The sequence below is a fragment of the Coturnix japonica genome, chromosome 4 (assembly GCF_054131305.1).
Source record: "Coturnix japonica strain WE chromosome 4, WE-NBRP24, whole genome shotgun sequence".
Classification (NCBI taxonomy): Eukaryota; Metazoa; Chordata; class Aves; order Galliformes; family Phasianidae; genus Coturnix; species Coturnix japonica.
The window spans coordinates 65,401,421-65,422,926 of NC_140666.1; the positions used below are offsets into that span (position 1 = coordinate 65,401,421).

Here is a 21,506-nt window from a genome sequence, read left to right on the forward strand (position 1 = left end):
CGCCTCCTCCCCGACTTCTTTACGTCATCACCGCGCGTCGCTCCGTCAGGGGAGGGCGGGGCGAGGAGCGGGCGGGGCGGAGCCGGCGGCGATTGGCGGCTCCCAGAGCGGCGGCGCGGGAGGGCGGCGGGCGGAGGTGAGGGGGGAAAGGTCGCGGGGCGGCGCGGGGCGATGATGTAATGGCTTTGTGCGGCGGGCGCTGCGCTGCGCTCTGTGCGTGTTGCGCGCCCACTCGCGGCTCCGGGGCGGCGGGGGCCGCGGGGGCCTCGCAGGACCTGGCCCGGCCCCCCCGCGGCCCAGCGTGTGAGTGAGTGAGTGAGTGAGTGAGGGGCGGGTGGGGAGCTGGCCGGGCCCTGCGGTTCTCCCCTGAGGCCGCGCCCCGCTAGGCCTCGGCCCGTGGCCCTGAGTCGGCCCGGGGGCTGAAGAGGCCTCGGGGAGCCCGTGCAGCCTGATAGGGTTGCTACGGCCCCGACGGGCCGGGGGAGCGGCCGGTTGGGTGGGTGCGGAGGGCGTCGTGACGTTGTGTTGTGGGGAAAGGGCTCGGGGACTGCGCGGGGTGCGCGGGAGGCCTCGTCTCCGTAGGGATGCACCTGGATCGTGCCCGGGCGTGTTCCGCGGTGCCTGGTGCCGCGCTCGGGAGGAGGGCGGTTGTGTCCTCGAGATCGAAAGCCGGGATCTCTGCTCGGTGCGGTGCCCCGACCGGCCGCCCGTTGGCACTCGGCGGCTGTCCGAGCGCGGTGTAACGCTGGGAGGCGCTTTGCCGCTTTGCTTCGTGCCACACGAAGCTGAGCGCCCGGAGGAGCGCGTTCCTCTGACCCGCTTGTGGGCCCGGGTGTCATTTTGATCCGTTGTACTAGAAAGGCTTGCCAGGGGACCTGGCTTTTTGCACTAAGTCCAGTTACCAGTGGAATTCTGAGGGTTTTATTTTGGGGTGAGAGATTGATGTAACTGAAACCCACGTGGTTCTGGTATCTGTGCTGTGGAGTGAAGCTTGTGACTGCTGTTAAAGCATCTTTTCCTGATAACAGACAAATAAAAACTTAATGCTTTCTTTGTCTCTTAGGTAAAAAAGGAAAGTAAGGTTCTCTTTATGAAACTGATCCTCAGTCAAGTGTAACTTTTGATGTATGGTCTTTAAAGCCCCCCACTATGCCAGCAGCTACCGTAGACCATAGCCAAAGAATCTGTGAGGTCTGGGCTTGTAACTTGGATGAAGAGATGAAGAAAATTCGTCAAGTCATACGGAAGTATAACTATGTAGCTATGGTGAGTAAGCGCTTGTTGTTTATCTAAAAAGTTCTTGTTAAGGTGCTTGATGATGTTAGTGAACTTGATGCTAGTAAAATAATTTTCCACTTTTATTGGAGAGAAAAAAAGTGGATTCATAGTGCATACACATTAAGACCACCAGCTGTTACCATTTTTAAAGCTGTGTTTGCACGTGGCATTCTTCAGCTATGGAATTCTTTGATGCTTGAAATGTCTTATCAAAAACAGGAAGTCTAAAGTTTTATAGGTGTCTCCTACTGAAGTTTTGCTTCTCTCTTTACAGGATACAGAATTCCCAGGAGTAGTTGCAAGGCCTATTGGAGAATTCAGAAGCAATGCAGACTATCAATACCAATTATTACGCTGCAATGTAGATTTGCTAAAAATAATTCAACTAGGACTGACGTTTATGAATGAGCAAGGGGAATACCCTCCAGGAACTTCAACTTGGCAATTTAATTTTAAATTTAATTTAACGTGAGTCTTACATCTCTATACTGTTGGATGTATGTTTCTGATTTAGTGAAAATTGAAGTTGTGAAGTTGAAATGTATTTTTAATGTACTGACTGGAATCCTTTATGCGAGGGGAACTTCGATCAACTAAACATATGCACTTTATTCCCGTATTTCAGTGTAGTCTGTCTTGCAGAGATTCCTGTTCTGGATTCTTCTTGTTAACATGTTGTTTAAAAAATGCAAGCTGGTTTTTTACAGTCTGTCAGAGCAATGGTTTGGGCTTAATTTTAGAACATATTTTGTATTAGTGTTAAACCTTTAAGTGTGAATGTGACTTGCCCAGTGGGCTGAGATGCCTAAATAAGATTCTGATTACATCTGGCAGTACTTGACAAGGTTACTAAAGCAGCTAGGTCCACATCTTGACTTTTTCCCTAACTCTGGTAGTCAGTCTGTTGGTCTGACAGATTCTTATGTGGCCTGATAAAAGTATCAGAGCAAACGCTTGTCAGATTTAAATCTGTTGAAGGGTTGGAGATTTTTGGCAGTGTTTTGGGCTGGTCACTTGTCACGGTTTGAACTAAAAATCCACCTGCGTCCGTGACAGGGGGCCGTAGGCCCCGGAGGGGCCCTAGGCCGAAAGGAAAAAGTTAATTAGGAAAAGAAAACAGCGGCAACGATCTAAGGAGGCACACTTATTTACTAAATACTATATCGAAATACAGGATAACACAATATAATACAATATAATTGAAAATTGAGCTAACGAATCAAGCAAAATAGGAGAGAGAATGAGTCCCGTAACCGAGAGGCCTACTGTGAATCTAGGCGAACGGCTGAAGGCTCCCACACACTCCCCTGAACGCCAGAACTCGAAAGACCTCAGTCTGTTCTGCGACAGAGTTAATATAGAGTCCAGGTCCCGTGACCTATCGTGTTGTTCCCTGGGAGATGTAGTCTTCTTCTGTAAGTTGCAGATTCAGTAAAATTATTCATGCTTTATATGATGTTATGATGTGGAATACTGATAGCAAAAATTACAAAATTATTAAACCATGACATCACTGAAACGCTTTATATACATGAGTTAAAATTGCAGCATACAAAGGAAACCCAGAGAACAAGCCTTTGTTTTTCTTTATATATATATATATATTATAATATAATATATATATATATTTCAGATAAAGAAACTTATTTTTAAAGTAATTATGATTCTAATTAAGAAAATCTGCTGTTGTCCCCCTTAATCTTTGTGCTTTTCTAAAGAAGTAATGCTTGTTAAAATAAGTTTAGTCTGAGGAGTGACATGCTCATTTTGGTTTTGTTTGAATCTTCTCTTGACAGAAAAGGAAGTGCAGATTTGATGTTTTTGTATCTTTAAACTTGGCTGTATGAGTGCTGCAGGGAAGATATCTGTTAGAAGAACATGCTAAAGATGCTGAGTACAGTAGGAGGAGGAGGAGGGGTGAATTAAGAACTTCCAAACTGGGTTCTGGAAAAAGAGCCTGTGTTGTTTTGTTCATTTTCTAAGTTTCTAAGGTTACTAATATCGAGCAGCTGAAACCAAAAGTAGTTTTCCGTTCATTTGTTTCAGATACTGCATAGATAAGAAGCATTAGTAAAGTGGTATCTAGGTTGTCATTCAACTGACTTGGTGCCGGTTCATCTGGGGGGGAGGGGGGGCCGGCTATACAAAATTAAGTAAGTGCTGCATAAAACATGAACATTTTGAATAGGGATGCCGAAATGTGTGTGTGTATTCCTAAACTTCCTTTTGGGAAGTGGCGCTGTTCCCGGTGTTCTGCTTCTAAAGCAAAGTGGCTGCTGACTTTTCCTAGAAGATTGTGGGGTTTTCTTTGTGTTATTCCAACCATTTCCTATCACTGTATATTTTTAAAGAGCGTAAATGTTTCTATAAAGTAACTATCCACCTGATTAGTGCAGAGGAACAGACTAGAAATGAACTTCTATTTATTTATTTAGAGCATGATAGGCATGTTTGTTTTGGATGGCTCTTTAATGTGTTATGGAAATGGACAGGTGTTGGGAAGCTGATGCCTTAAAGCTGGGGAACTAATGAGCAGCTGTGTGGGAGAGAAGGAAAAAAAGATACAAGTCCTGAGAATGCATTTCTCTCTTGATGAGTTATGACTTGCTATTAGGAATAAGAAATGTAAGTCTACAGCTCAACCTAGTAGTCCAGTTTGATCTACTGGATCAGCGTATCTGTTTTATTTCTTGAGGTGTTGTTTTTTTTCCCCATTATATATTTAAGTGATTTTGAAGATTAGATTGTACTTCTAAAGTTTTATCCATTTCATTACAAAATACCCAAGAGTTCACAAAAATGGGGGTGGTAAATGAAACAAATGCAGTAATAAAAGGGATCAAGTAAAGCACGTTGGGATTTTTTTCCTTCCCTGTTGAACTGTAGGTTCAAAATCTGTCTGTTAAGGAGAAGTTGAAGTTGATGATTTAGAACAAAAATGATAGAATGAATTTCAAGAGTGACTTACTGGGGCAAGTACTGAATTTCTAATTGTAATGAGGGGGTTTGATGAGAATGTGTCTGAATATTGATGCAAGCTTAAACTACAGATAAAAAGACGGGGTTTGAAAGCAGAACCGATCCAGCACTGGAATTTGGATAGTGATGTTAAATCTTTAATATAGCAGGTGTCAGTGCTCCAACTGTTTTGTTACTGAATGAGATCTGTTACCTTAAACTGTAAGGTAACTACATTTGTACACGCAGAGTCTGCAAAAAGGGAGTTCTGTGTAATGAGAAGAGGAACAGGAAGTAGATTTTTGTGAAGGATACTGGAACAGAATTGCTAGGAATAATTAACTGATAATGAAAGTTAACAAAGCTATGAAAAGTGGTCCTTTTTATAATAAACAAGGAACAAATTCAAGTTGCTGCACCTCTACTGCTATTATAGTCTGTGTAATAGATGGGGAAAAAGAAGTGTTAATGGATTTGTAATCAGCGAAGCCTGTAGATTGAAAAAGTGTTCTCTCTGTTTTTAGAGAAGATATGTATGCACAGGACTCTATCGAGCTGTTAACAACGTCTGGTATCCAGTTTAAAAAGCATGAGGAAGAAGGAATTGAGACGCAATACTTCGCAGAACTGCTAATGACATCAGGAGTTGTACTATGTGAAGGAGTCAAGTGGCTTTCATTTCACAGGTAAATTTTGCATGTTAAGTAATTGTTGTCTGTTTTGGTAACTGGGTTTTATGTCTCCTGTTTTAAGCAGCGTACATCTGCAGGTACATATCATATATCTTAATTGGTAAGACTTAGGAAACTATTTCTGCAATGTATGGTGTTGTGTGTTAGAAAAGTAGAGTGTATGGGATGGTAATGGCGTCGATAATGGCTTTTTAACAGCAAAACTGTAAGCAAACAATGCATGGAATGCCTAGACCAGCAGGTGGCATTGTGTCTTTAATATCGGGTGTGTTTGCATAATAATAGTAGTGGTGATTTAAAAACAAACTATTTGTAAGCATTTCCTGAGCAAATATAGCTTGTTTCATGGACAATAGCACAGAATTATTAGTAAAGAGTTTTAGGAAGCAGAGTTATACTTATTGTAGATCTGTTAATATGGGCAGATAAAAATTCTTCAGTTTAGGAGAGCCCTGGTAGAAGTCTTAATTCAAGCAGCAGCAGTGAATATACTCTATCATTCATTCTATTGCAGGAACATATTTTCCAAGTAGAAATAGAAATGAGAATGCCAAAATTCTGTGAATCTGTCAAGATGTGAGGACAGGCTGAGAAAGCTGGGTTCTTCAGCCTAGAGAACAGAGGGCTTTGGGGGGAGGACCTTATAGTGGCCTTCCAGTACCTGAAGGGGGCCTACAGGAAAGCTGGAAAGGAGCTTTTCCTAATGGCATGTAGTGACAGGACGAAGAAAAATGGTTTTAAACTGGAAGAGGGTAGATTTAGACTAGATATTAGGAAGGAATTCTTTACTTTGGAGGCGGTGAGATGCTTGAACAGGTTGCCCAGTGGGGTTGTGAATTCCCCTTCCCTGGAAGCACTCAAGGCCAGGCTGGATGGGGATCTGAGCAACCTGGTCTAGAGAGAGGTGCCTATAGCAGGGGGTTGGAAATAGATGGTCATTAAAGATCCTTCCAACTCAAATTGTTCTATGATTCTATGACCTTCTGTTAATAAGACTTAAACCTTTAAGACTTAGGCATTAGTAATTGCATGTTCAGCTAGATGCCGGGGGTAGCTTGCACTTTTTACAGGCAACAGCAAGTTTAGAGACTTTTTGCTATGTATTGAGTATGTATTGGCATCTTAAATGCTGTTCTCTATGCAAGTCAGCAAAAGTAGAATAAATTTTTTAGCTGAAAATTGGAGGTTTCTTTGCAGTCATTCATATTTATCATGTGTGTTACATTGGTGGGTGGTATTATGTTTGTTATCAAAACTGGAGGGGGGAAACAACAGACCAAATTCTTTGTCCTTAACTGTGAAGTATTAGAAGGGGAGTTTGGAGGAGAGAAAGGTGCATGAAGTATTTAGTCAGAAGTATTTAAGCCACAAGTGGAAAATTGTACATAACAAGGAAAGTAATTGTACACTTCCCCTTGTGGAAAGAAAAATGAGGAATGAAACTATACAGATGTAACATCTGAATACAAGCTTAGATGAAGATTCTTTGTCTTCGTAGGGGCTTAGAAAGGCATGTTGTTACGTCTTGACACCTAGCAAAACTGTGCTCTGTATGTGGCTTAATGGCCCTTATACTAAGATTCAGTAAAGTTCAAAAGATTTCTATAAATAATGATATTAAAACAAAAACATTTTGCATAGGGCTGTTAAAGACTCAGATCTGATTGTCTGAAATCATTAAGCAATATATTGCTTAGTAGAAACACTTCTCCAGTTGGACTTTCTTAAAAAATCATCTGTAAGTATGCTTGTTGCCTAATCTGCTTACAGTGTCTTCCATTCAGGGCTGTCTGCTTATGTTATGTCTTCTCTCTTGAATAATCTTTCTCTGTCTTGCAACTCCAGCAGCAGCTTGGGGGAAATAATGGAATAAGAAATGCCATTGACTGTTTCAAAATAGCTGCAGATTCTGAAGGGGTGTTGAATTAAGTTTCTTTCTGCATCTTAAACCCATTATTAAGTGCAAATTTATAATTTACACATCACAACAGCAGAATAACTCGGGTAGTTCAGGAGAAGAGCTGAGGTATGTGTCAGGCCTGCAACCTGTGTACCAACAGGTGTTGGCACGAAGAAGCAACTACAGCTATCAAGTGTTGTTCTGCTGTTAACTTAAAGGATGCAGTGTAACCTGTACTATCAAGAGTACATAAGCCACTTGTGCACTAGATATTCTTTTTAAAATATAGCTTTTAAAATTGTGATTGATGACATACACTGTGCTGATGGTAGTTTAAAATGCAGTAACGGGATGCTTAGCAGTTTGCGTCAGGCTTTTGGGGTAGTTTTAACAATGTCCATTTGCATCTGCTGAAAAGTCTATCTCTTGTGGACTTCACTGAAAATGTCTTTAGAAATCTTTTTGAGACATCCTCTTAATTCCCTTTGCGAAATACTGAATGACTACAGCTCTGCTGATAGTATTTTAAGGCTTTTCCATTTGACAGAACGTGTTGATGTTAAGCAGAAAACCTTGGAGTAACGGGAGAAATTCTGAGGATGGTAAGGTTTTGCTCAACTATGAAATGAATATGGGTCACATAACGTGCCGCAAAGAATAGTGAGCAGTTGTATCTTAGATTATGTTCTGTTAGTGTAAACTTTAAACCTCGTGACAGCTTTGTTTCATGTAGGCTCTCTATGCTATAATTCTTAGAATAGTGAAAAGTTTGTACTTGGTGGTTGCCAACTGTGCTGCTGCTTTTGGTTTTTCAAAATGCTCTGATTATTGCTAATGCCTGAAATTTTTAAGTCTCTTAGCACAGTGACAGAGAAGGAAATATTTTTTTTCTTGGAGTGAGAGGTAACCTGTTTTAGTTTTGTTTCATTTTCCGTTCTTCAATTTCCCGGAACTCTTATATCATTTTTTCCCCCCCTAAGATAGTAGCTTCTGAAATAGCTTTCTCTGCATGCTTTCTGTATTTGATGTAGCTGCCTTGGCATCCCAACCTACTGGCAAGTATGTGTGGATCTGCACTTTTGTTAGACGTGACTGAAGGAAGTTTTTTAATGTCACCAATTTTCATATACTGTTGCTTCCTAGGAGACTACGTTAAATATTTAGCGTGTTAAAATATGTTTGAGTTGATGAGAGAAAAAAGGTGAGGCACTGAATTTATAATTCTTGTCATAGTCAAGAGAGTTGTAGATATTTAGCAGTCTAGCCACTTGTAAAACAACAGCTCACATTCTGTTTTGGGGTGTTTGGTTTGCTGATATAGTGAAGCCTATATGCAATCTTCTTGGTATTCCTTGGGAGGTACTGTGGATGGGTCTTTTAGGCTTTAATGTATCTTTTTTTGGGGAGGCTGGGAAGTTCTTAGCAATTGAATTTCATTAATAATTTATGTCTAACTGCTTTTATTAAAACTTAAAACCTATTGGCTCCCATCTATATGAATATATAGCTAGTTATACAACGGAGTAAAGCTTTTTCAGCCCTGTCAGGTATTATTTATTTCAGAACCTATTGGTGCTTGGGTAAAGGATAAAGTAGTTCATTGTTAGTTGTCTATCTGTTTTTTTCTTTTCTTTTTTTTATTTCTTTCCTGGGTAATGAGTGAAAGAAACATAGTCACATTTGATCTTCTCTTGATAGTCTTGTTGCCTACAGCTGTCCATGTTGATTGAAAAACAGTGGTTGTAAGAGTGCTTATGGTGCTGTATAGCTCCAGGGATTGGGGCTAGCTGCACTTACTAACTTTAAAGTGATTGTATTAGAAATTGTGAAAGCTTTCTAAGAATGGAAGCTTCCCTGCTCCAGGGTATAAACCAACCACTAATTGCCTGGTAGAGTATTAGAAGAAAACTTCACTAATGAGCAGGTAATTACATAATTGCTCACTCTGAGCCTTCTTACCCTTCTGTTGGCAGTCAGCGGTGGCCACTTGAAAATGTTTGAACTAAGTGTATCTTAGCCTTGAATTGGAATGACAGTCCTTACATCTTTTTAAGTTTGGATGACTGGAGCGTATCAAACCCCAGAAGTATACTAACAACATAGTGAATGCCTTGATACCACATCATGATTAGCTGTGTGTGGTTTTCTGATTGTTGTTACAAGCACAACAGGAGTAAGTGTAAGCAGAACTATCAGAAATGTAAGAGAGAACTTGGTTGAGCTGACTAAAACTAGTTTGTGCTTTGGATCCACGAACAGATATCTAACAAATGCTGCCGTGTAATGGAAGGGTAATTCAGTTAAATAAATTCACCATTCACACATAGTGTTCAATTTTCTGTGTGAGGATTCCAAAATGAATGTATCTATAACAATCTTTGGAGAAAAAAATTCTTACCATTGCAAAGTTGCTATAGACTGTTCCTTCTCAGTGCAAATACTAAATGAATCCTTTGTTCTGATAGTATTTCCTTCCCATAGAAATTGGAAGTGTTTTCTAATAGTCCAGTAATATAATTTGTTTAAAACAGGGTGAATACAAGTATTGTTTTCTATTCTGGAAAATTTTTGATACAGTTGTTATATTTGAATCACAAGAAAAACAGATGTCAGGAACTCACTGAGTTTATAAATAAGCTCTGTAGTCTCTAGAGGATTAAGAGTCTACTTAATCCTGAGCAGTTTTGTTTGCTTTCTTTCACTAATGGGGCTTTCTTTTTTTTTTCCCCACCTTGTTTGTGGAGGGCTACCCTTCTGTCATAGGTGATCTAATCAAATAAAGCTTCCAAGCTTTTGTTTTGATAGTATGCAATGGATACAGTCCTAAGACTGCACTGAAAACCTCTATCTTTGAATCCTTTGCACCCTGGTCTGGTGGTTGCTGCTGTGAAGCTTGGACTGCTGCCAGCACAGCTTCAAAGCAGTGGTTGCAGCACAGGATTCATTCAGCTTGAAATTCCTGTTTAGCGCAGTGGAAAATCCCTTGGGGGAGCTGCAGTAGTCTATACCATCTGTATATCTTGTATTAATGGACTTGTAGTAAACAATACATTTTCTCCCTTTGTGTTCAAGACTTTCTGCTCTCTGCCAGGAAGTTCTTAAGATTAAGGTGATGTGGAGATCTTAGTCCTATACAAAAGGTACAAAAAGCAAACCTTTTTATGAGTATGTAAGCTAAAGCTTTAAGCCTTCATCAGCAATCACCAGTCTAAGTTGATGCTAAGTATCTGCAGGATCTGTAGTACAGTGCTCTTATCTGATTTGTTTATAGAATGATAGAATCACTAGGGTTGGAAAACATCTCTTAAGATCATCTAGTCCAAATGTCCACCTACACCAATATCCAAACAGAACCTCCCCTTGTGCAATTTGAGGCCTTTCCCTCTCATCCTATCACCTGGGAGAAGAAGCTGACCCCCTCTCTTCCTGTGACTTCCTTTCATGTAGCTGTAGAGGGTAACTGTTATAATTAATTGTATTGTCATGTATTACTCACCTCACAGCTAATGCTGAAAGACCCCAGTAAAGAATTTGGACCTTGTTGCAAAATTCTTTTAGGGTGTGATACTCACGCAACCAGGAATGGACATCATGGAAACTGAGAATTCATGTCTGGGTGGCCACCCCTTCACTTGAATTACACTGTGAATGTGTTGCGAATGCTCCTTAAACAGTATAAGCTGACAGCCTTCAGTTGAGCAGTCCTGCTGGTACAGTCATTTTTAAAGTTGATTACCAGCTGTTGTGGTTTAACCCAGCAGGCAGCTCAGCACCACGCACAGCCTTTCACTTGTTTTTACCCCCACCTCGATGGGATGAGAATTGTAGGGGGAAGAAAAGCAACAACAAAGCACCAACAAAGTAGAGCTTGTGGGTGGAGATAAAAAAAACTCTCATCTAAAACAGAAAAGGAAGAGAGAAATAACAGTAATCTTAGTTATGCATACACACAAAACAAGTGATGCGTGATGCAGTTGCTCACCACCCACTGATAGATATCTAACCGGTTCCCCCTGAGCAACTGCCCTCAATTTAATGGCTTTCATGTGATGTCATGTGGTGTGGGGAATCCCTTTGGCTAGTTTAGGTCAGCTGTCCCTGGTTCTGTCCCCTCTCAGCTCCTTGTGCCCTTGCAGTCCCCCTTGCTAGCAGGACAGTGTGAGAAGCTGGGAAACTGAAATGTCCTTGATGCTGTACAGCACTGCTCAGCAGCAACTAAACCATCAGTCATAATCAATGTAGCTTTTCTTCTAAAGTGGCAACATAGCATCATACCGGGTGCTATGAAGACAACCAACTCTGTCCCATGTGAACACAGGACACCCAACAAAATCTAGGAACCTGTTTAATTCAATGCTAACCTAATAACATGCAGGATAACGTGTCAGTCTCCTGTCCGGTTCAGTGCATGATTTGTGTGAGCAATCCTGCAAGTACAAGGGATTAGGAAGGATCAGATTTATGATCAGATCATGAATAATCTGGTTTATTACCTCCGCCTTCCTAAGAAAAAGGATAAGTAGTTATCAGTCCTGCTTACCCGTGTACTTTAAACCCTCTGCTTCATCTTACAACCCTTTGTAAAAGTAGTCTGTTTCATGCTTTCTGTTTCTACTACCACACCCCCTTCCTATGTCCTCTTTCTTTAGTCAAGGATTATGGAGAGAAGGAAGTCTTCCCAAGCTCTTCTCCACCATGCACACTCTGTAAAACCTCAGTTTTTTTCTACCTAGCCTTGTATGTACACACAGATTTTTCAAACTTGTTCTGTCATTGCCTTCCAAATGAGTCACTGTCCACAAGCTACTAAAAGTGGTTAGCTGTTTAACTTTGTGCTGATTAAGTTGGGAGAGCTGAATGGCAGCCTGCTCTTCATCACTGCTGAGGATTAAACCTACCTCCAACATAATGTGTTGACTCGTGGAAGTCAACAATTCCTTTGGATTTCAGAGTGGAAGCCTGTTCCTCTCTTTCAGTCTGGTGAATCAGCTAGGTGTCTTTCTGTTTAAGTTCTTGTTTGCAGATCTGATTAGAAGATCTGATAGCAGGTCATGTTTTTGCTTCTTCACGTGGCCGCTTGAGGATAAAATAAAATGTTTTCTCTGGAAGCTGCAGTGGGGCCGTTTACACTAATTCTTACTCTGTTGTAAGAGTCAAAGCTGCATTGGACTAGGCAAAATATCTTCCTCTTAATGTCTAGTAGCCTTCAAGTCAGAAGTGAAGAGTGTTTTTATATTATTTGACTGTATTGTTTTTGTTAATTTGCAGTGGATATGACTTTGGTTATCTAATCAAAATCCTGACCAACTCTAATTTGCCTGAAGAAGAGCTGGACTTCTTTGAGATACTGCGATTGTTTTTCCCTGTCATCTATGATGTAAAGTATCTCATGAAGAGTTGCAAAAATCTGAAGGTAAGTAATCTGTTAGTGGTTCAGTCCAGACATTTTTTTGTGGGGGGGGGAGAATACCTTCTGCTAAAAGCTTATCTTCTGTATCCTGGTTTTCCACTTTTGCTCTGGTTATATCCATTAAACAGGACTTGAACTTGGTGCATATTTAATACTAAAGGCTATTGATAGAGGCAGGCAGAAGTGCACATCAACTTTTATAACTACTTAGCAGTTAAAAAATATTGTGTTGGCACTGTATTTATAGCTATGCCCAGTTTTTGTTGCCAGATGATAAACTCATGTTTGGGATATAGATCCTTCACTTCTTGAGCAATAAGAATTGTTGGGTTTCACGTACTCTTATTTCCTCATTGTGCAGTCCACTAAAGGGCTGCAGTCGCCTTCACAAAGGTAATTGCAACGGTGATGCTGTGGAAGTCTCTTGGGAAGAGGAATGGAGTGAAGAATGTTTCAGATGGCCCTATAAGGAAAGATAAAGAGCAGCGTATGTTCAGAAGCAGCACGTGACTTCTAGAGGAAAAAAAAATAAAGCAGTTTTAGAAACTAATCTCTCATATCAGGCCAGCAGGGCTGCTAATTGGCATGACGTTTGGAGACTTAATTGAACTGGAAAATGAATTGAAACAAAGTATGTTGAAGGGGAAGACAGCGAAGTGAAAGATGCTACAGGGATTGTTAACGACTGTACTTGCTAAAGAACTTTAAGATTCTGGACTGCTACGGGAATGAAGTGCACCACTCACCTGAAGCAATAAATGACTTTGTTGCTTATATGGAAAATAACTTGATTTTTTTTAGTCTTTCTTAAAAAGAACGTGAATAAACAAACAAGAGCATTGGCTGTAGTACAACTAAATCCTGAGGCATTTCACTTCCTCATGCTGAATGAGTGGTCTGCATGGAGTTAATAGTCCTTTGTTTCCTTGAGGTGTTTAGTGTGTCATTTAAATAGTAGCATCCAAAGATGTGTAATTTCTTTTGTTAACCAAATTGCTGATAATGGAGATCTCCCTTTTAGTTATTAAGAAAAGTATACTTACCGGTCTTCATCCAGTTATTGGGAAAACCAGTTGGGCAAATGGCTGGACACTAGAGAACATTTTAGACATGTTTTTACTTCACAGAAGCTAGAAAGGAAAAAAAACCATCAAGCTTCAGAAGTCTCTTAAGGGTTAGGGGCAGCAAATTCAGCACCAACAAAAAAAAACCCAAACACCACAAACTTTCTCACTTCTGAGTGAAGTAAAATGTCTCTTGTCTTTGTGGTGGTGCTATACTTATCAAGAACAGTATGTATCATCTTCTTCAGTGACCTGGGAAAGGCAACAAAATGGCATTCCATAGTGCTGTTCCATAGGTGATATTCCAAGTGGTTTTGGGGAGGAGAGAGTTATATTGTCATTTAATTAAGGCAGTTGTGTGTAACTTGCACTGTTTAGAGATTCAAATGCATTTTGGAAGATAAGAAAAACCTTCATGAGTCTTCTTTCAGCAAGAATTAAGAACAAAGGTGTCTTTTTGAGCATTTAATATGTAGGTGAGCTTTCCTGCAGCAAATCTTATTCTTCTTAGCTGCAGATTGGTAATGACAGGAGGGAATGTGGGCTATCCTACCACTCTAAGCACCAGCAAATGAAATTATTGTGGACTTGTACTGTTCTGAGAGCAGCTGTCTGAAAAGAAAAGTTGCTAAGTGTTGCATATTGTGACTCAAAAATTGTCATGTTTGATCTCTATTAAATGGCAGAGAATTGAACTGCTGTGCAGTGGTCCTTTATTGACTTTTGTAAGTTATTTTCATACAAAAAACAGACTTACTCTAAGCTTCCCACCTACCTCTGCCCTCACATAGCCAAAAGTGAATTTTTAGCATTGATAAGACAAGTGTTTGAGGATGTGGAAACTGTTTGCTGCTCTTATAATGAATCCACAGTATGCTACTCTAACAAAAATGGACATCAGTGTACTACACAGCAGGCAGACTGTGACTAACTCAAGGTACTTGTGTAGTACAGGTTAAATTCCTGCTTGGGGTCTAAAAATCTTTTCATGCAGTCAACTCCATACAGTTTTGCAGTAATAGCAGTTCTAAAGTAGATTTATAGGCTGTTCTTTCATTTTCTTCTGAATCCCTTTCTACTGCCTTTCTTCCCCACAAGTTAAATATTCTTATGTAGAGCATGAAGTCTTTCCTGTAATAAAATTTCAGTAGCCTAATAATCTTTGGAGGCAATTGTAATGATATGTTTACAAATGTATCTACTGGTGACTATATGTATTGGGTTATTTTCAAAGCCTTCTTTGCTTTGCTGCTGTTCCTATAAATTTTGCAGCCACTGTGTAAATAGTACTGATTTGTGATATCAGGTGCTAAGTGAAGCTGGTATAGATAGCCTAACAGCTAGCACTACGTAATGATGAGGCGATGTTAAGTGTCAGCTTGGGAAAGTCAAGAGTTTACAAACAGCAAATAGTGCCTTGGAAAGGCAACTGCTGTTGCTAATGCCAATAGGAAAGTTAGATTGTAGAGAACGTGCTTTTATTTGAGATCTGATTGATTTTCTGCCCATCATCCCTGAACTTTCTTAAGGGTCTAACTTAAACCACTGAATTAGTGTATATGCAGTGTTTGAATGTTATCTCTAAGCAAAGGAAGAAAACAAACTGCAGTGCTTGACTGTACTACATATAGGGTAATTCTCAAATTTAAGCAAGTGATACTCACCTGTTCAAGCTAGAATAAAGCTAGACATGCCAGTACCGTGTTGGTTTGCTTGGTGTTACTTGGGAATGTTATTACTGGAGATTTGTTTTTAAGATAAGATGTGTTGCATTTAGATTCATCGAAATTTTCATAATGTTAGGTCTGACCTCTTGGTCGGATTTCTATTAGTCTATAAATTCTAACACTTTATACTTATATATATATATATATATATATATATATATATATATATATATATGTTATACTTTTACCTCTTATTGCTTCCCTTTCTATGGTTGAAACAGGCTAAAGGTGTTGAGGACACAGGTAACCTCAGATGCTGGGCAGTATTGATTTAAGATCATTTTGTCTGTGTGATGTTTTCACCTTGCAAAGGCTTATGTTTTCACTAAAGGTTTCTCCTTGGTTTTTGATCTCTCTAGACCATAAAGTATGTGCCACATGCTTTAGTCCATTTCAAGGGGATTTAAGGCTTAATGTTTTTTAAATAGTACAAAATTATATTCCCACAGTTTACAAAGATCACAGTTGAAGTATCATGCACATCACTTGAAAGATAGATGTATCTACATAAAACCAAACTAAATTTCTGACTGTTTGCTTCTGTAAATGGTTATTATAGGTCTTATAGGGGCAGGTAGGTTTGCAGTGATTTCTGTACCTTTTCAGTATGTTATTTCAAACCATGTGTCAGCATTCAGGCAGTGAGTGTTAAATGGTTCCTTTTTGTATGTGGGATGCTTATACTCTTCTGTAAGAGGTAAGTTTCATTCCATGTGGTGTGATTGTTAAATATACATCTCTGAGAGGAAGTTGACTTATGTCTTTGGCTTTCATTGTGTTGAAAAAACAACTTGCAAAACAGAAATCCATCATTTGTATGTTCTTTGTTCCTACCCTCTTGAGGCAGTTAATGGAACAAGTTTTAAAGATGAGTAGAATGTCTTGTAGGGTTGGGCTGTGTACTTGGGTTGGTTTTTTTCCTTATTTTCCTGTAGCTTCCTAGATATTTAAGGATACTCCTAGTTTTTATAAAGGGAACTGAAAAACCCTCAAATGGTCTGTTAAAAAGTGGAAGAGAAAATGAGTCTGTTTCCAAGGAAGCCTGGATACTTTAACAAGCACCCATTTGTAAGAACTTGAATTCTTGTATTTGTAGAATGACATTTTTACTGTTTAAACTTTCATTCAAATAGAAGGGCTACAGGAACACCTTGTTTTGTTCTTCAGCTTTGCCAGTCCTTGCAACCTCTTGAAGGGATTGTTTTGTTAAGTAGCAGCGTCTGTTCCCTCGGGAGGATGGAACATGAAGCAGAAGTAGTTCTATTGGACACAGGCGCTGCTTGATTTAAGCTCCTCTGAGATGGAACTGAATTCAACTGTTGATAGAGAAAGCTTTATCTTCCAGCAAAGAGACAATTTAAGCTTCTGTGCAAGCATTTAAAATATGCTGAAGTTGAAAGTCTGGTATAACAAGTTCTTCCCAAATACTGATGTTTGGTTTTGTTTTCATTTTTTTTTCAGCAATTAACAAATGTTTTCATTTTCAGGGTGGATTGCAAGAAGTGGCTGAGCAGTTAGAGCTGGAAAGGATAGGACCACAGCATCAGGCAGGATCTGATTCTTTGCTCACAGGAATGGCCTTTTTCAAAATGAGAGAAGTAGGTGCACGTGTCTTGGTTTTGTCTCCATAGTAGTAACTTGCTGTAATAGATGGAATTGCTGATTCTGTTACGTCTGATGAATTTTATGGTGATCTCTAAGGGGCTTCAGAGGCCCCTGCTTTCTTGACAGACTTAAGACTGTGTTTTCCCCAGACTAAGTGTAAACCAGCCCTACTGTTTTCCCTGTTTAGCTACTGTGAGCATCACTGCTTGTTTTCATTGTATGCCTGGCTTTGTTGTTGTTGTTGTTTCTTTCTTTCCATTGCCTGTTTTGCAGGATTTCTTCTGCAAAGTGGCTGCTGGAGCCAGGCTCTTTTCTGGGTGACTGTATTCGGGCTGCCTTTCTGCAGAGCTTCTGCTGAGCTGTAATACCCAGCTGGTGTGCACTGCTGCCTGTGCCAGGCCTAGCAGCAGGGAATGAGCAGCTCTGCCTGCGCTGGCTGCTTCCAGCTAAAACTTGCGGGGTACATATGTATTAAACCTGTAGGCTGCTGCAGAGAACGATGCAATTGTTCATCCTGAGTTCACCTTTGGTAAAGCACAGACAAAATAACTCAGATTCTAAAACATGTCAGTCATTTTTGCAGAAAGGGAAATCAAGACTTGTAAGCTTTGTGTGTCCATGCTACTTGTCTGCATGCATTGGGAGAATATTAGGATATTTTGTATGAGCAGAATAAACAAATTCTAAACAGGCTTCTTGAAAGCAGTTACACTGGACGAATGCTGGGGCATCTGAATGTGACATTCTGCCAGGAATTTGGTGTCATTTAATAGTGGCGATAGCGAGCCTCATCTTTTTGTAGGGTTTAGTGTTGAATGCTGAGGCTTCTACTTGCTGTAACGTGGCCTTTTTTATAAAGGAAAAAAGCCGACTGTGAGTTTCTAACAACTGCTAGTGAAACAGCAGATGAAATATAAGTGCTGTGATGTAATCTGGCTTGCTCATCACAATGCTGTTCTTCTCTCCTGAAACTGTTGATGTTGTTGAGCTGGTCATGGGCTATGTAGAGGATGTTGCTTATGATGTGGTCCACCTGTGATCTTCACAGGTGCTGTTAACTGCAATCTTTTGTATTTGAACCAAAATCTAAAGCAAATAAAGGAAGGTATTTGATTATACCTAAGGTGCTGACTTTCAATACCCATGTAACAAATTGCAAGTTATTATTAAAGAGTTTGTTGTCTCAGAGAAAAGAAATGTAGCTTTTAGTACAAATCATTTGTTTAAATAAGCCAACAAAGAATGATTGTTTTTTCAGGGTTTCTTTTAAAATACAACATTTTGAAGTAAGAACATCCTAGTCAAGAGCAGCAAATATACTTAGAGTGCACTTCTAAAGCCTTTTCAGTTGAGTTCAATGTTTAGCAATGTACGCTGGAGTGAAAAACGTTGTTTCACAATGTTTTTAAATGTACAAAATAGTGCTGATAAGTGTTAATAATTGCTTTTGGAACTTCAACTTGCTGGTTCGAGTCCCAGCCAAAAAATTTGGATCTTTTTCTTCCCATCAGAGATGTGTTAATATTGATGCTGGAACAGCAAGCTGTGGTTTAGAGGTTTTCCTCTCTGCTTATTATTCCTGCAGTACAGAACCTGAAAGGTTCTATTGATAATTAAGACTTTTAAAGTCTTATGTAAATGTAGTCTTGGTTAAAAAAAAAAAAAAAGCAGTTTCCTTTAATGTTGCTGCTCATTGTTAAATGAAGCCCTCTTAGAGGATGTAGCTGAGAAATGCAGGAAGATACATTTGCCGAACTCAGTAGTTTCTGTGCTTGAGCACGTACCTCCTCATTCTCACCTCACACCCACGTAGTATAAATCTGTTTTAAGACAAGGTGTGATGGAACCCCCACAACAATAAGCAGGTAAACTGTGGGCACTTGCAATGAATACCAAACATACATCTGCTGTGAGAAAGCAGAAAGAAATATGCCAGAGAAAATATTTTGTTGTGCTTTCAGAAAAGCAAGTAATAACTGAGGTAATACCAAACTGCCAAAACATGGTCGTTTTGGCAGGTGAGGTGCACAGGTGACTGTTTGTATTCCTTCCTTTAAACAATTGCACTGTATAGCACATTTTGATCATGTGTTGAGATTAAATGCATTGTTATGCTAATTCTGTCATTTGAATCTTGGGATGTGATATGCAGTGCTAAAACCAACAGTGTAATGTCTTTTAGCCTTTCTGTCATTCTGTTTAAACTGGGTGTTTTTGGTGGCATTAATTTGTGTCTTTTTCTTTTTAACACTTCAGATGTTCTTTGAAGATCACATTGATGATGCCAAATATTGTGGCCACTTGTATGGCCTTGGTTCGGGGTCATCTTATGTACAAAATGGCACGGGAAATGCTTATGAAGAAGAAGCCAACAAGCAGTCATGACACGAAATGAAAGGCCGTCTTTTTGAGCTCCACATGCTTGTACATACGTTTTATCTCTGGTTGAACCCCTTGGACAATAAGGCTTTTTTTCTCCCTTTCTCAGCACACTTTCTTTTCTGCCTTTCTATGTATTAAACCTGACTGTTCCTATCACAGATTTTGATCTTGATATTGATATGTAGAATTTTATGGGTTACTTTTGGAGTCATAACTAGCCCATTTGTAAAGAAGCTTGTGTAGGATCAGTGTGGCAGAGAGAAGGGGAAAGCTAAATCATTATGAATAGTATGGTAAACTTGCCTATATCGGTCTTTGGTCTTAGGTTTTTTGTCTCTTTCCCCTCCCTTCTCCAAATTAACTCATGCTGATTGTAACTAACTTCCCCGTTCATGTCTGTTCCTTCCAGTATGCAGGCGTTTTAGCTATTCAAGATTGTGGACCATCAAATTTGCACTTTAGAGAGCGACTCTGACTCAATCCTCTGTTTCATTTGAAGTTTTTTTTTCCCTTCTGCCCTTAGCTAGGAAACAATAATCCTCCAAGTTCAGCAGCTTCACACTGTATTTTTGGCATCTTTTGGTATTTCAACCCATAGAACATGACATTTGCTGTATAACCTGCATTAGTTCAAGCAAAACAAACTACTGAAACCATAGTAACTGCTGTTGTTTTACTAGTGTTCTGCCATCAAACACGTCCTGCACGTGCCAACTGCTGGTTGGCTGGCTGCTTTAGATCCGCTCTGTGAGGAGGGAAAGAAGCTTGAGAAGACAGCTTTAAACCCTTCAGGAAAAGAACAGCTGTGACTTTACCACCCTTGCCATTAAGCTGAGATTTGAAGGCTATTGGAATAGTAGGAATTTTGTAATGGCGCACTTCCCTTGATTAACTTTTATTCTAGTGACACATATACAACAAATATTTTTTTATGAAGTCGTATTTATTATGTAGGTGATTTGACAACTTTTGGAAGTCAGTTCAGTTCAAGATAAAACCCAAAGATCTGAAAAAAAAACACAAAACAACCCTATTTAACTGAATTAGGACAACTAAATTGTGCTTTTTTGTAGTTGCTACAAAGACAGGTGTTACAGATATTTGTTGTAAAACAACAAAATATAAATAACTTAGAACAAATAAAGTTACTTGAGGATTGTAATGCTAGTTTATTTTTGAGTATATCGTAGCAATATATTTTAGATATATTGTTTTAAAGGACCCTAAAATACGTTCTTATCTCTGCTTACCATGTGTACAGAGCAGTTGTGCAGGAGGCATTTTTGGTATTGAATAGCTAAATCCAAGCCTGAAATGATGGAAAGTGCGACATTGTGTGCCTGGGTGTGCGTGCGCGCGTAGCGGTGTGCGTGTTCCACGCGGAAATCAATCATAGAAAAACTCCAGATGTTCACCAATTCTTCTGTTTACCTTGTACTGCAAAGACGAATAACAGATGGCACCAAACACCTTTTTCATTGGGTTACAACGATGTAACTGGGTGGTCCTTTTTAAACAACAAATAATTTGCATAACAGAGGGTATTTGTTTTTAAAGCTTTTGTAAATAAAGGCCTAAAAAATGTTTTCTTACATAACAAGAGACTGGTGGTTTTGTTGAAGTTGTATTTTTCCTCCTGGAATGTATGTGTTACAGACAGTGTGTGATACAGACAGTAATACTGTACTGCTCTTTTGTTTGGACATGATGATTCTCTTCCTCTGTTTGGGAAGTGATGCAGTTTGCTGCTTGCTGATTGATGCCTCATCCAGAGCTGACTTGTGTTTGCACTGACTCCCACTGACCTGCATTGCTAGAGTGGTAACTACAGCTTAGTTCTGAAGCAACCAAACTCCACTGGTGATTTCTGTTGGTATCATTATGCATTAGGTAAGGAAGTGTTATCTTATTTTTAACTTTGTTTGTCTTTGGCTTTAACAAGAAGATGGGCGCTGTCTGACAGAAGGACACAATGCATTCTTACAGTGGTATCAAATTCTGCCTTTTAGTATTTAGGTTTGACTAAAAATTATGTATAAGCGCAGAATGAAGAACCCTTGAAATCAATACATTTGTTTTCAGCTTTAATAGCTGATAGAGGCAAATATAATGAAATATCCTGAAAGGTTCTTAGAGTGAGAGTGGGGCAGGTCTCTTCTCACTGGTGACAAGTGACAGGATGAGGGGAAATGGCCTCAAGTTGCGCCAGAGCAAGTTTAGGTTGGATATTAGGAAGAACTTCTTTACAGAAAGGGTAGTTAGGTACTGGAATAGGCTCCCCAGGGAGGTGGTTGAATCGCCATCCCTGGATGTGTTTAAGAGCCGTTTGGATGTGGTGCTCAGGGATATGATTTAGCAGAGGGTTGTTAGAGTTAGGGTACTATGGTTAGGCTGTGGTTGGACTTGATGATCTTGAAGGTCTTTTCCAACCTGGGTAATTCTGTGATTCTATGATAATTAACTTTTGGGGGGAATGACTTTTCTAAGAAC

At 39.7% G+C, this 21,506-nt stretch overlaps 1 protein-coding gene across 10 annotated transcripts; it reads left to right on the forward strand.

Annotated features, from left to right (window-relative positions):
• The first annotated feature begins 62 nt into the window (after positions 1 to 62).
• On the forward strand, positions 63 to 20,616 carry CNOT7 (CCR4-NOT transcription complex subunit 7). Of its 10 annotated transcripts, none has more exons than XM_085545360.1 (7): positions 63 to 136; positions 1,064 to 1,266; positions 1,553 to 1,746; positions 4,761 to 4,922; positions 12,097 to 12,241; positions 16,517 to 16,627; positions 18,891 to 20,616. In XM_085545360.1, exons 2-7 carry the CDS (start codon positions 1,150 to 1,152, stop codon positions 19,017 to 19,019), a joined length of 858 nt encoding a protein of 285 aa, XP_085401486.1. In that variant the 5' UTR covers positions 63 to 136; positions 1,064 to 1,149; the 3' UTR covers positions 19,020 to 20,616. The 10 variants fall into 10 exon arrangements, with proteins under 10 accessions (XP_085401486.1, XP_085401491.1, XP_015717751.1 ...); XM_015862265.3 differs by lacking the exon at positions 63 to 136 and adding an exon at positions 164 to 311; XM_085545359.1 differs by lacking the exon at positions 63 to 136 and adding an exon at positions 164 to 307.
• The last annotated feature ends 890 nt before the right edge of the window (positions 20,617 to 21,506 follow it).